The following is a 12,294-nucleotide window of genomic DNA, read 5'->3' as shown; positions in this document are numbered from 1 at the left end:
CTAAGATGGAAGTGAAGGCCCAGCACCCTTTTTGTTTTCTATTTGTATCTATTTCTATATAACGTAGCAGTTAGTTAATGGAGCTAAGGTGTTGAATTTTCGATGATATATAAAAATTAAACGGTTAATTGGAAAAGGAACGTGGAAGTTCAAGACGGGAAACATATCTGATGCATTCATACAGACATGGATAGACATCCAGACAGTTTTTAAATGTGGTATAACAACTGCCTAAATAGACAAAAACATTTCTCGACGTTCACAAGCTTCGTTCTAGTTTACTAACTCTCCTGACGAAGGCTCTTAGGTCGAAACATCGTGAAGTGTTTTTGTCTGTTTTTTGCAGTTTTTATAGGTTTGAAGCGAAGTTGTTTGAAGACGCTGCGATGCCGCTCCCTGACCCTGTTTATATTCGAACGTATCTTCAATTAAGCTGCCGATAATTTTAATTATACAACATGTGATCCATTTGCCAAGTCTTGTCAGCCTGTCTGCCAGGTTTTTACCGTAAACGATATTTTGTTCTCGAGAAAACAACATGCATATATACTTCGTCATAAGTCATGTCCTTAAGATATCAGTACAAGTGTACTACTTTACAATTTAATGTCATAATAGTCGTGGTGTTTCAGACTTTATGAAATTGCCTGGCTATTGTATTGCCATTGCCAATGGCATTGGATATTCATTTATATATTATACATTACCATTTGAAAATAGCAATATAGTTTTTCCTTTGCCAAACACAACACTGTCAACAGCATAATCATTTTTTTCTTCTGCTATTAGACTCTTTATTACAACATTCAACTAATATATTTTTTAATCTAGCGTTGGTGAGCAGTTTAAATTGTTTTCAAAACAGCGATACTATTTGCATACGCTTTTTAATCAAGAACAGGTGAATGAAACATAAACAACAGCCTTTTTCAAAACAACTATTTAAAACTGGCTTTTATTGGTGTTGTTTGAGGATAATTTCAGGCGAAAACTGGCAAATGAGTGTTAAAATTGTTGTAGACTTATTTATATACTTCGGGTTTTGAGGTTTTGGTTTTAATAAAAGTTAAAAATGCAACGACAAGTAAGCGTTGAAGAGAGGAGAGCGATTAACAATGAAGGTAAGTGGCCACCAGTTGTAATATATAGCATTTAAAAGATCAAAGACCTCTGGCTCTGTTGTTGCTTGTTTTCTTCAATGAACTGGCGCCTATGAACTATCAAAGATTTTTAAAATATGGAAACCGGTAGTAATGCAGGTATAGCATTCAACTATATTTTTATGTAGTCAATAAGCTCTCACGTTTGTGTAAAAAAACACATAAAATCATAAGGAAGGAGGATTTTCGGGAGGAAAAAAAGGTTTCGGGAAGTTGATAGCTCGTGCAATAAAGCGGTTAGTGATAGATGCATAGATTTTTAGAAGATGAGGATGTGGTTCTTCTCGGATCAGAGTTTTAATCTTTTTCATTTTGTTCAGACAAACCGCGACATCTGTTGAAAGATATTTTGAATGATAAGCACATCGTTCATATATTTCTATTATAGAAGAACGATGTTGACTTCGCAGTTCACTTATATAAATCAGAATATTTCATACTTGCGCCACGAAAAATTCGAAAATTGGCGGAAACAGTGGCAGTGCATGTTATAAGCTATACTTATATATAAAGACAGTATAATCATTACGATATCGACGCTTATACAGTTCTTGCAGACACAAACCACGGCACGGCATCTTAAGGCCGTTTTCCACTTCAACCGTATTGTAGCCGGCGAAACGTAGCGTATCTCATTGTTTCAAGTCATTAGGTCTGGTCGAATACTCAAATACGATACGATTGAATTGGAAAACAGGCCTTAGGCTTAGGCTGAATTTCAACTTGCGGAGAAATGAGTTCGCTAGCGAAATATTTGCATATTTTCTTTTGAATTGAAAACAGTCATTTTGAGCTAATTAATTTATGATGTTAAAATTCTAAAGAAAATATGCAAATATTTCGCTAGCGAACTATTCCTCCGCAAGTGGAAATCCATCCTTGTTTTCATGCATACCTTGCACGTTTTTCATGAAATCAGCTGCTGCATGTGTGCCCTCAATTATGACCTCTGCGTGTCAAATATAGCACGCGGTGTTGAGGGAATGTGATAGGACAAAATGACCTTTACGATACCGCAAGTGTCGAGGTATGTTTATAAACCTCGAGGAGTTTTGCTCCGGTGATTTTACTTCCATTTTTTGCACTATACTTCAATATGAAGTCTCACACTGATAATGGGCATCCGAAACACGACACTGAAGGTATTATAGAGCTAGTTTACTAAATATGAAGTGCATCACTCATCAGTTGATAATCTATTAAGCTAAATTCCTGAAACTTTTTTGTACAAGATAATTCCAATTCGGATCCAGAGGATTTTGGGATTTGTGCGTTACTTCTGACGGCTGCCTCGCTAATTCTTGTCGTGATTACCTTTCCATTTTCCTTGATCTTTTCACTTAAAGTAAGTAGAAAGTGATTAAAAATAATCGAATGATTTGTATGTCGTCTTAAGCAATCTCAGCATGAATATTGACAGCGCACTTCTTATTTTTCAGATAGTTCGTGAATATGAAAGGGCTGTTATATTTCGAATGGGTCGTCTTCTTCCTGGTGGTGCCAAAGGACCTGGTTAGTTGTATCAACTATTAAGATAGAAGTATAGTCTATACGACTATAGCATAACCTTTCCTGCATGTTTATTATCTTGAATATTGGTTTTCTTCGTTCACCCAGGGTTGTTTTTCGTGGTGCCATGTATCGATAGTTACAAAGCTGTAGACCTCAGGGTTGTGTCTTTCGATGTCCCACCTCAAGAGGTAACTAGCTATAGACTAAAATTTCATGGATTACTTGCAAACATTGTTAAATTCCAACAAAAATATTTAGTTGTTTTACTGAATATTACGTCGACTTTACTTAGCTCGTCAGCCTATATTATAAACCATCTTTGACTAATCTCAGTCTTAATCTCGTGTTAAACACTTTTGCCCCTGATTGCTATAGGGTTTCTGACTTGATGACTCTAGTTTCTTTCTTAGAAATTATTTACGTAAACTCTGTAGGTGTGAACCGATTAGACAAATAAGCCTTAAATAATCATCACAGTATGAATGAATATTCTTCCTTAGATTCTAACCAAGGACAGTGTGACAGTGGCCGTTGATGCTGTAGTCTATTACAAAATTTATGATGCGACAATGTCTATTACTAAAGTAGAAAATGCCAGTCGTGCTACAAGATTCCTTGCACAGACCACATTGCGTAATGTGTTGGGAACGAGAAGTTTGAGCGAAATTTTATCGGAGAGAGAAGCCATTAGTCACAATATTCAAGTAAATCAATATTTCTCTCTTTCTTCTCAACTCGTCCTGCTAAAGTAATATTCTTGTAATTTTGCATTGTGATATCATACACCACGTAAGTATTTAATATTGCAAAGCTTAATTTTTTCTTTTTTTCTTTTCCTTTCCTTTTCTCAAGTAATTGAACTCAGTTTGATGAAGGACCGGGTTAACGGATCGAAAGCTTTGCAGTATTAAATACTTACGTTGTGTACCTACGACTTGAGCTAATTTACATATTTTGTTTTATAAAGTATTACTACATAATACGAACAACAAAATCACTTACCTCATATACTAACAAAATAATAATATCACAGCAATACCATGGAATTTCTTTACGTCGGCTATTTAAGATACTACCGTTTCCGGTCAAAAAACTTCATATTTCTAACCAAAGATAAGATATTTGTCGGTTCAATTCTCTTGATTCCAATCTTCTTATCCTAGCTTACTGCGTGTTCCCTTTGTTACAAAAATACAAAAATTCTCCTTCAATTAGTACTAATGTTATTTTGCATAAGAGTATTTTACTCAAAAGTACTCTTTTCAAAGAGTATTTTACGCTGTTCCCTTTGTTTTCTTTATTTCTCTCTCTTCCTTCATTTCAAATAGACTACTCTTGAGGGTCCAACACGAGGTTGGGGAGTGCAGGTGCAACGTGTAGAAGTGTAAGTATAAAATATTAAATTTTAACATTTTTTCTGACCACATTGACATCGTAAGAAGAATCGTATTGTGTATTCTTGGATTACAGTAAAGATGTGCGTCTGCCTCAAAACTTGCAAAGAGCCATGGCAGCTGAAGCTGAGGCCACAAGAGAAGCAAGAGCCAAGGTAAGATATCAGATGAGAGATCACATTCAATTTCTGATGCGAGTTTCGTCTTACTGTCTTAGTTCGTGTTGAATGTGAGCGATGCCGATGGTAAAGAATTTTCTCAATGCATTAGACTATAAGAGCCCTTATTAACTATCTACTCGTTTACAAAGTCAGTTAAGCAAAAATTATAAGTGTACAGAGATCGTTTGGGTTGATAAAACCTTAAAACAATCCATTTTGGCTCAAACGTATTAACTAACCATTCTGCCAAGCCCAAATCCATTGTTTTTTGTTGCCTAGGTAATTGCTGCAGAAGGTGAAATGAACTCATCTCGCGCTCTTAAAGAAGCAGCAGAAGTGTTGGAAGATTCTCCACATGCCTTACAACTACGGTATCTTCAAACGTTGAACGCCATTGCAGCAGAAAAGAACTCCACAATAATCTTCCCTCTTCCTATAGAACTTACAACCTCCATGATCGCAAAGAAAAGTAATAGAGGCAGCGTTAGAGTTGTTTAAAATAATCTTTCTACGGCGTAGTTTGTGTTTGTATATAGTTCCTAAATCTCATGTGGTCGTTTATGTCATTTGTCGAAATATTGTAACTTGTAGCCATTCAAGTATAAAGCGATATATGCACAGAGCAACATAACTGTATGTACCCAGGGTGCTATGAGTGACCAGGGTAGACTGTATGATATTACAGTGTTTTTGAAATCAACCACATGTTTATAAATATAGTACAGTAGAAAGCAGCACAGACTCAGTGCAATGCAGTATATTATACAAAAACTTAAGTATTTCTAGCTATGTGATTCGTTGAGAACAGTGCAAAACGTCTTAATATCGACAACGTTAAAAGAAATTTGTTTAAAATTTATATTGTTGTATGGTGTATTACCTTTTTGTTCTTCCACGCTATGACGTCATCGGAAGGAAAGTGTCTTTGGCTTCGTGGAACCAACCGACAGGAGGGAGATTCAGCGAAGATTTGTGGCATTATCTCCGTAGTAAGTTACGGAGAACGGCTTCCAAGAAAAAACGAAAATTCGCATTATGTAGGCGAGTCCAAGGCGTAGTGAATTAGCATACTTCAGGATTGGTCGGGATCTGAGTTCAGCGATAGTTTAAATATCGCCACAGGCGCACAGGCGCTATATATGTACAACATGCAGGGACTTCTTATTTATCACAAACTACCCACAATATAATTGCGGTGAAACAAAAATGGATGTAAATGATCGGTTTGACTAAAACGTAAAGTTTCTTTTGAGTGTATATGAGCATGTAATTGTTCTTGTCGGCGGCAACCGCCTTCTTAATTCATTTAGGTCATCATGAATATTCAGCACTATAATTACATATTCATTTGTTGCTTTCATCACCTATTTCAATTCCAGAGGTAAAACGTAAAATTGCAGCCTCCGTCCTTGCGCACAAGGAAATAGATTTTACTATCGAATGCCGAGTGAGCTCAACGAACCAATTGAAATGTCTGGCAAAGCAGAGGAAGAAACTCGTCCAATACACCGTCTCTCGGGTAATGTTACTTAACGCTTGTTATGTCTGACAATTCGCAGTTTGTTTCGCAGAGATCAGCAGATGGTTAGCTGTCAGCTTGCTTCTGCTTTCGAATTTAAGACCACAACAAGCTCTGCGACTTGAATACTATTAACTAAGTTCTTGTCTTCATGATTCTTGATCTTAAACAATTTCCTCAATGCTACTCGCGATGTTTGCTCATATATAATAGTGTTACATTTGTTGATATTTCAATATCGTATACTCTCCGTGTCTCGCTGCTACTGTGCTTGACTGAATTGTATTATTTCAACAGACCTTTACAATATGTAGTCATTATTATCCTTCTAATATTCCATTTGGACGTTATGTTGCTGAAACATAGCCTTTATCATTTCTATGCTGTATAATTGATGCGTTTGCTTTGAAAATAAGTTCAATAGTTATGACACAGAAACAGCCGTTTGCAGCTTGCTTGAGTATAAGTGTAACGTAAGGCGCTTTAAACTTTGCCATTTCCCTGAAAATCAACAAATAAGGAAGATACCCTAGATGGATTTATTGCTGACTATGAAATGTCCAAAGAATATGTGAAATATATGTATACTACCCAACAATTTTGACTATATGCAAAACATAATAGGTTAAGTACTAAGTAGTTCAACCACAGCTACAGCCAGTGCAGGAAGGAGCTGTAAGCAGTGGCAAACTCTTTTATAACTTTCCGATAATCGTCAAATAAAGAGCCAATGTATAAGATTTAAATTTATCTTCTAAATAGCGAATGCACCTTTTACTATTTTGGGAAAAATCTTTTACTTTTGTTGTGTAATTGTTTCTACATTAAGCTGTTCTTCCTGTTCATGCTGAATCTTTAGACTTTAAAGAAATCAAGTACCCAAATTTTGCGGCCCAGCGTGTCAAGCAGATGCGGAATATTAATTTCATTTTCAATATGCAAATTCTTTTTGCTGTCAAATGTAAAATTGGACATTTTTTAATCGTGCAGATCAGGTAATTTTAGTTTTGAAGCTTTTCTGCACGAATTTGTTTCCCGTCGAGCTTTACCGGTCCAAACACAAATTCCAAAAAACAGCAACGCAAAATAAGTGGGGACTACCACATTTACCTTGTCTTCAAAGGATTCCCTCTCCGTACCTCCGAAATTGACAAAACACATTTTAGAGGGCGATACCTTGGCTGGCTCTCGCAGTTAGAGGTCAGGGGGGGGGGGTACCGAGCCAAGTTCGAATTTCTCGAATTTACGTAATAGTGGGATCGAGATTGGGCGAGGTGTCATCAATTCCCCAGTTGACTAAACTCACTGTTAAACCGGCCATAAAAGAGTTTAACTTCAAGTTCGCATCCAAGTTTATATATGCAAAATTGCAATGATGGCTTGATGCGGTTTTTGGTTTTAAAATAGATTGCAGCATATCTGTCGTAAATCCAGAGCATACTTCGAATAACTCAATTTTGTTGCATAAAGTTTTACTTTAACATGAAAAAGCTCAAAAAAGTTTGAGATGTTTCCAAAAAAAACTTTTACAAAAGTCACCTGAAATTAACCCCGGTTTTTATTGAGATCAGTGGTATTTGGCATAAATTAAATATGCGGTGTGAAATGTGATTGCGTATCTTGAGGATGGCTGCTCGGCCTTGTCATACAACTATCCATCCTGAAGGTAAAAAACACTTTAATTCCTTTTAAAAGCACTGAATATCAATGGTGGCTAATATTTAAGTAATTCAAGACATAATCCTCGTATTTAATCGTCGTAGTTTGTTTCCTTGACGTTGAATATATTTGTATAATGTGAGTGAATTTTTAATCAGTTGGTTGTCAAGGGGTCAAAAGCTGAAACTGAATGAATATTTTCACAAATTGCTGCTTTTGATGACGAATTTATATTGAAAAATCATGTTTGTTATACTATTTTTCATATGTGTGGTATTTAGTCTTTAAATTTGCAGTATTCTGTGGTTGAACTTTCTAATAACTTATGCATGTATTTCTTTAAAATATCTGAAGTTTTCCTTTGAAAGCTGTCGGTGAAATACAACTTATACAAGCCATTTTTGATGCAATATATAAAGTAACAGATTATTTTAAATAGAAACAGCAATAAAGCTCTGCTCATATTCTCGTAGTTCAGATAAGAAAAATGTAATTTGATGAATAAAATGTATCAGTTATGAGGAGCTGTGGTTTGTATTTGTCTGTACAAAATAAAAACATTTTAATGTTAAATGAAGAGGCATTTATTTGGAATCCTCATTACTCTGATAAATATTTTCCACAAAGCATAATAGATTTAGCTATATCATGACATACTGTATTGTTTTTTGCATTGAATTAGGTAGTATTTTTCTGTGATCTAGGCTCCAAAAGTCCATTAATTCTGACCTTGTTTTTGATATAGTGCCTTGATTATGTGATATCAAATTAATATATACAATGTGCTTCACCAATATAAATGATTTGCAGTAACCAGCAATAGCTAAATTATGTACCACCAAAACAACTAGCTCAGTAACATTTTCTCATATATGCAGGGTGTAAATATTTGGGAAATAGTTTGTGAAATTAAATGCACAAAGCTTGAAAGTATATATTAGATATTCATGCTCTTCAGAAAAATCTTGATTCTGGCATTATAAAACCTTGTTGATTAAGAGCCCTAAGAGCTTGTAAACTTATATCTCCCCTATATTTGCATCCTTATATTTCTCTGTCGGTATCAGTAATCAGATTTAGCAGCTGGAATAGATGGACTGTATTAATATTTAATAGTCTCTGTTCCAAAGCTGTAATTAAAATGAGGCATGTAATTGTAAAGCCTACACACATGGTCTGGTTAATGGATTGATAGCTTTCTTAATTAATGCATTTTTGCATACCCTACTGAGATTCTTACAGAGTTTCTTTGAAAAGATAAGATACTAAGATAAAATAAATGTATTGCAGTTGTGTATTATGTAAATGGTAAAACTTATCTATTTAAAAAAAGTGCTTTCTCTATTAAAGTCTAAAGAGACAGGTGGTCATTACATATATGAACTACACACTACAAGTGTAAAAAAAAAATATACCCAGAAATATTGAGGATTTTCCATCATGATACACAATTATATAAAAGATAATAGCAAACCATAGTAAATGGATTTATATCTCCTATGCATTAGATTAGAGATAAAATATTATTATTCAACTTTACTGACCGATTTTGATGCAAGTTACAATGTTTAGTTAATAAGTTGATAGAGTATATGATATTTGTGTTTTAGAAGTTGAAGCGTCAGCCGAAGGAGTGAGTATCTGTGGGATCATTCTTGTGGGGCTCTCGTATCTTCTGGTAATTTGCACATTTCCATTTTCATTGTTTCTCTGTATCAGGGTAAGTCTTATTTTCATTATTTTTGTTATTCACTCTAACTGATCTAAAAATGAATGTGTATCTGCAGTTTCATATTGTGGTCTGTTCCACAGGCTTGCAAGTTAATGAGAAATTTATTGTTTATCTTGTGTCATGTCATTGTCAGATTGTTCAAGAATACGAGAGAGCAGTTATATTCCGTCTTGGACGACTTCTGCCAGGAGGAGCTAAAGGACCTGGTATGAAATCTTATGGAACTAACATAGGCTGCATCATTTAGGATTATAAACAGCATTTCCTTTGATATATTTTAGGATTATTCTTCATCTTACCATGTATTGATTCTTATCAGAAAGTTGACCTCCGAGTGGTTTCTTTTGATGTTCCCCCACAAGAGGTGTGATCCTTAATGTACCATAATGTACCCTAATGTACCCTAATGTAACATAGTGCTCATGTTTTTTTTATTTCACTTTTACCCTGTGAGAAATCCAACCCTGCCATAAATGCCTTCTACCAAAGTTAGTCAGCAATCATACAATGTAACGTATGTTTCAAAATGTAAAATTTGTAAACGCATGTTTCAAAATGTAAAATTTATCCAATCAGATTCTATCAAAAGACAGTGTGACAGTCGCGGTGGATGCTGTTGTTTATTATAAGATCTACAATGCAACAATGGCCATCACAAATGTTGAGAATGCAAGTCGTTCAACCCGGCTGTTGGCACAAACCACACTGCGTAATGTTCTTGGAACACGAAGTCTGAGTGAGATCTTGTCAGAACGGGAAACTATAAGCCACAGTATTCAGGTGAGTCCTGGGGCGAAGTCTTCGAAGATAAACTACAACGAGTTTGATCCCTATTGGACCACTGCATGTACGAAGAAGAACAGCTTGATCTATAAAGCCGTGCCTAATGAGTAGTTCAGGTTTACTGGACCTGTTGGAAGAACAGTGGAGAAAAAATAGAGCTATATCCATATTAATAAAGTTAGTTTAGTTTAGGTTTCCTCCTGTAGTAAACTGGTTAATGAGAGATGATCCTTACTAGATCTCTAGAGAGAACAGTTTACTGTAGAACTGAAAGAGCTATCCAGTATAAATAAAGTTAGTTTAGTTTAGGTTTCCTCCTGTAGTAAACTGGAACGATAAAAGATAAATGATACACTTACTGGACTTCTAGAAAGAACAGTTTTATCAGAACTGATTTTTCAGTTATCAGATACATTATATTATGCATTTTAGTCAACTCTCGACGAAGCAACTGATCCATGGGGGGTGAAAGTAGAGCGTGTTGAAGTGTAAGTTGCGTGTTGTTTAGAAATTTTTTTATCGTTGTTTGAGTCTGAGCCTGGTGGATTAGGATTCACAAAACAATTAAGGTTGAACATCAATTTAAGCCCCGTACAGACGGGCAGGTTTTCCTTGCCAAGTTCTATGTGCTAGTCATGCTAAGCTAGTCATGACAGTTTTTCAACAAGGAAAAATGCTCGTGGTGTGTATGGCCGTCATGAAAAACTTGACAGGGAATTGTGAAGTAGGGAATAGCGCAGCACTCTTCGAGCCAATCGAGCTGGTTTTTGAAGTTTTATCATTTCTGTTTGTTTTGAGATGGTATACTCATTTTATCATGGCTCATATTATCGTAAAACTTCTGCGTACACACGAGCAAATAAAACTTGGCAAGGAGAACTTGTTCACCATACACATGCACGAGCAAGTGAACTGGTCAAGAAAAGAAGAAAACTTGTCAAGGAAAACTTGGTCGTCTGTACGGGGCTTTAGAGGGCGTCTCAATTTAGGAGGCCGGGCGTGCGATCACTGTGGGTCACTAGAGGTCACGCCATGCAGTCTCGTCCTAGTTAGACCAGTGTGCCTTACACCTTTAAAATTTCTGCCTATTGCAGGAAAGACGTAAGACTTCCACAACAACTGCAGAGAGCAATGGCTGCAGAAGCAGAAGCTGCACGAGAAGCTAGAGCTAAGGTAGGATGAAATAAATATTGTTTTTTACTGTCGTAGAACTTGCTTAGCGTCTGTCAAGTCAACGCAGCGAGCGAAAGTCATTTATCTATTAAACTACTTTTGAAACCACCTCATGCGCGCGAAGCCAACGTTTGGAGTACAATTTTTTTTGTAATCCAACAAATGGTGTTTAAAATCAACATAACTCGTAAGAAAGACAGTATAGTTGAAGGAAGAATCGTCAGACCATCCGATGGAAGATTCGAGAGGCAGTGTAGCGATAGTATCCAGGTTTTTGAAATGAATATTTTTGAAAGAACTGCAGGTAAGAGCGGAAATGTAGAACTGAATTAAACCCGTTGAGTGAGATTTATAACTAATTTATAACTGAATCTGTTGAGTGAGATTTATAGCAAAAATGTTGGTTGGGTGATTTTATATTTTAAATAGCGTGTAGATGTAAAATATCTTTGCTCAACGTCACAATTACGTCTTATCCCTTACTCTTCAGGTAATTGCTGCTGAAGGTGAGATGAATGCGTCACGAGCTCTCAAAGAGGCCGCTGAGGTGATAGCAGAGTCACCGCAGGCGCTACAACTAAGATATCTTCAAACTCTTAACGCAATATCAGCTGAGAAGAATTCGACAATTATCTTCCCGCTTCCAATTGAGCTCATGAACAGTTTGAGCAAAAAAGGTTAAATGCTGAAAGCTCACTTAACCCTGGGGAGAAGAAAAAATTGTTGACGATTTGAGAGTTTTGAGAGACTTACAAGAAAGCAATGTTAACGAAAATCAGGACCAGGTTTATGCTCATTTTTTTGCCCATTTCAAGAAACTCTTATCCGCTGCTCGGAGAATATCACAACGAAGTTTTAGGAAACGTAACGAATAATCAATCGCAACAATGTCTCTGCCCCAGGGTTTTCCGCGCTTACAAACGGCTTTTATCTGCACTTTGTTACTAAGGGGCTGTTTACATGAGCCCGGTTACCCGAGATTCAACGAAGCGTGAGAGGACTTTGAGGTATTGAAATAAGTCTTTATGACAAATGTCTCTATATCAAACAAGCACATGCTATTGTTGTGGTGATTATACGACTGCCAGGATCATGTTATCTGCTCATTTCAATTACTCAAAATTATCTCACGCTTCGTTGAATCTCGGGTAACCGGGCTCATGTAAACAGCTCCTAATTGGATATCAATGTGACCCGTGAC

At 36.1% G+C, this 12,294-nt stretch overlaps 2 protein-coding genes across 5 annotated transcripts; both read left to right on the top strand.

The window, feature by feature from the left end:
* The first annotated feature begins 711 nt into the window (after nucleotides 1–711).
* On the top strand, nucleotides 712–5,090 carry LOC114533650 (mechanosensory protein 2-like). Of its 3 annotated transcripts, none has more exons than XM_028555228.1 (8): nucleotides 712–1,121; nucleotides 2,393–2,505; nucleotides 2,600–2,672; nucleotides 2,778–2,860; nucleotides 3,173–3,376; nucleotides 4,001–4,056; nucleotides 4,143–4,221; nucleotides 4,507–5,090. In XM_028555228.1, the coding sequence occupies exons 1-8, from the start codon at nucleotides 1,073–1,075 to the stop codon at nucleotides 4,723–4,725; spliced, it is 876 nt and encodes a 291-aa protein (XP_028411029.1). In that variant the 5' UTR covers nucleotides 712–1,072; the 3' UTR covers nucleotides 4,726–5,090. The 3 variants fall into 3 exon arrangements, with proteins under 3 accessions (XP_028411029.1, XP_028411031.1, XP_028411030.1); XM_028555230.1 differs by lacking the exon at nucleotides 712–1,121 and adding an exon at nucleotides 1,131–1,259; XM_028555229.1 differs by lacking the exon at nucleotides 712–1,121 and adding an exon at nucleotides 1,996–2,302.
* Nucleotides 5,091–5,574: 484 nt separating this feature from the next.
* Nucleotides 5,575–12,111, top strand: LOC114533649 (mechanosensory protein 2-like). Of its 2 annotated transcripts, none has more exons than XM_028555226.1 (8): nucleotides 5,575–5,746; nucleotides 9,016–9,125; nucleotides 9,271–9,343; nucleotides 9,419–9,501; nucleotides 9,714–9,917; nucleotides 10,353–10,408; nucleotides 11,015–11,093; nucleotides 11,584–12,111. In XM_028555226.1, the coding sequence occupies exons 1-8, from the start codon at nucleotides 5,668–5,670 to the stop codon at nucleotides 11,773–11,775; spliced, it is 876 nt and encodes a 291-aa protein (XP_028411027.1). In that variant the 5' UTR covers nucleotides 5,575–5,667; the 3' UTR covers nucleotides 11,776–12,111. The 2 variants fall into 2 exon arrangements, with proteins under 2 accessions (XP_028411027.1, XP_028411028.1); XM_028555227.1 differs by lacking the exon at nucleotides 5,575–5,746 and adding an exon at nucleotides 7,304–7,412.
* The last annotated feature ends 183 nt before the right edge of the window (nucleotides 12,112–12,294 follow it).

The sequence above is a fragment of the Dendronephthya gigantea genome, unplaced genomic scaffold, assembly GCF_004324835.1.
Source record: "Dendronephthya gigantea isolate DGI-Jeju-01 unplaced genomic scaffold, DenGig_1.0 000093F, whole genome shotgun sequence".
NCBI lineage: Eukaryota > Metazoa > Cnidaria > Anthozoa > Malacalcyonacea > Nephtheidae > Dendronephthya > Dendronephthya gigantea.
The sequence above is the reverse complement of the archived record's forward strand: the minus strand, read 5'-3'. Positions and strand labels throughout refer to the sequence as shown.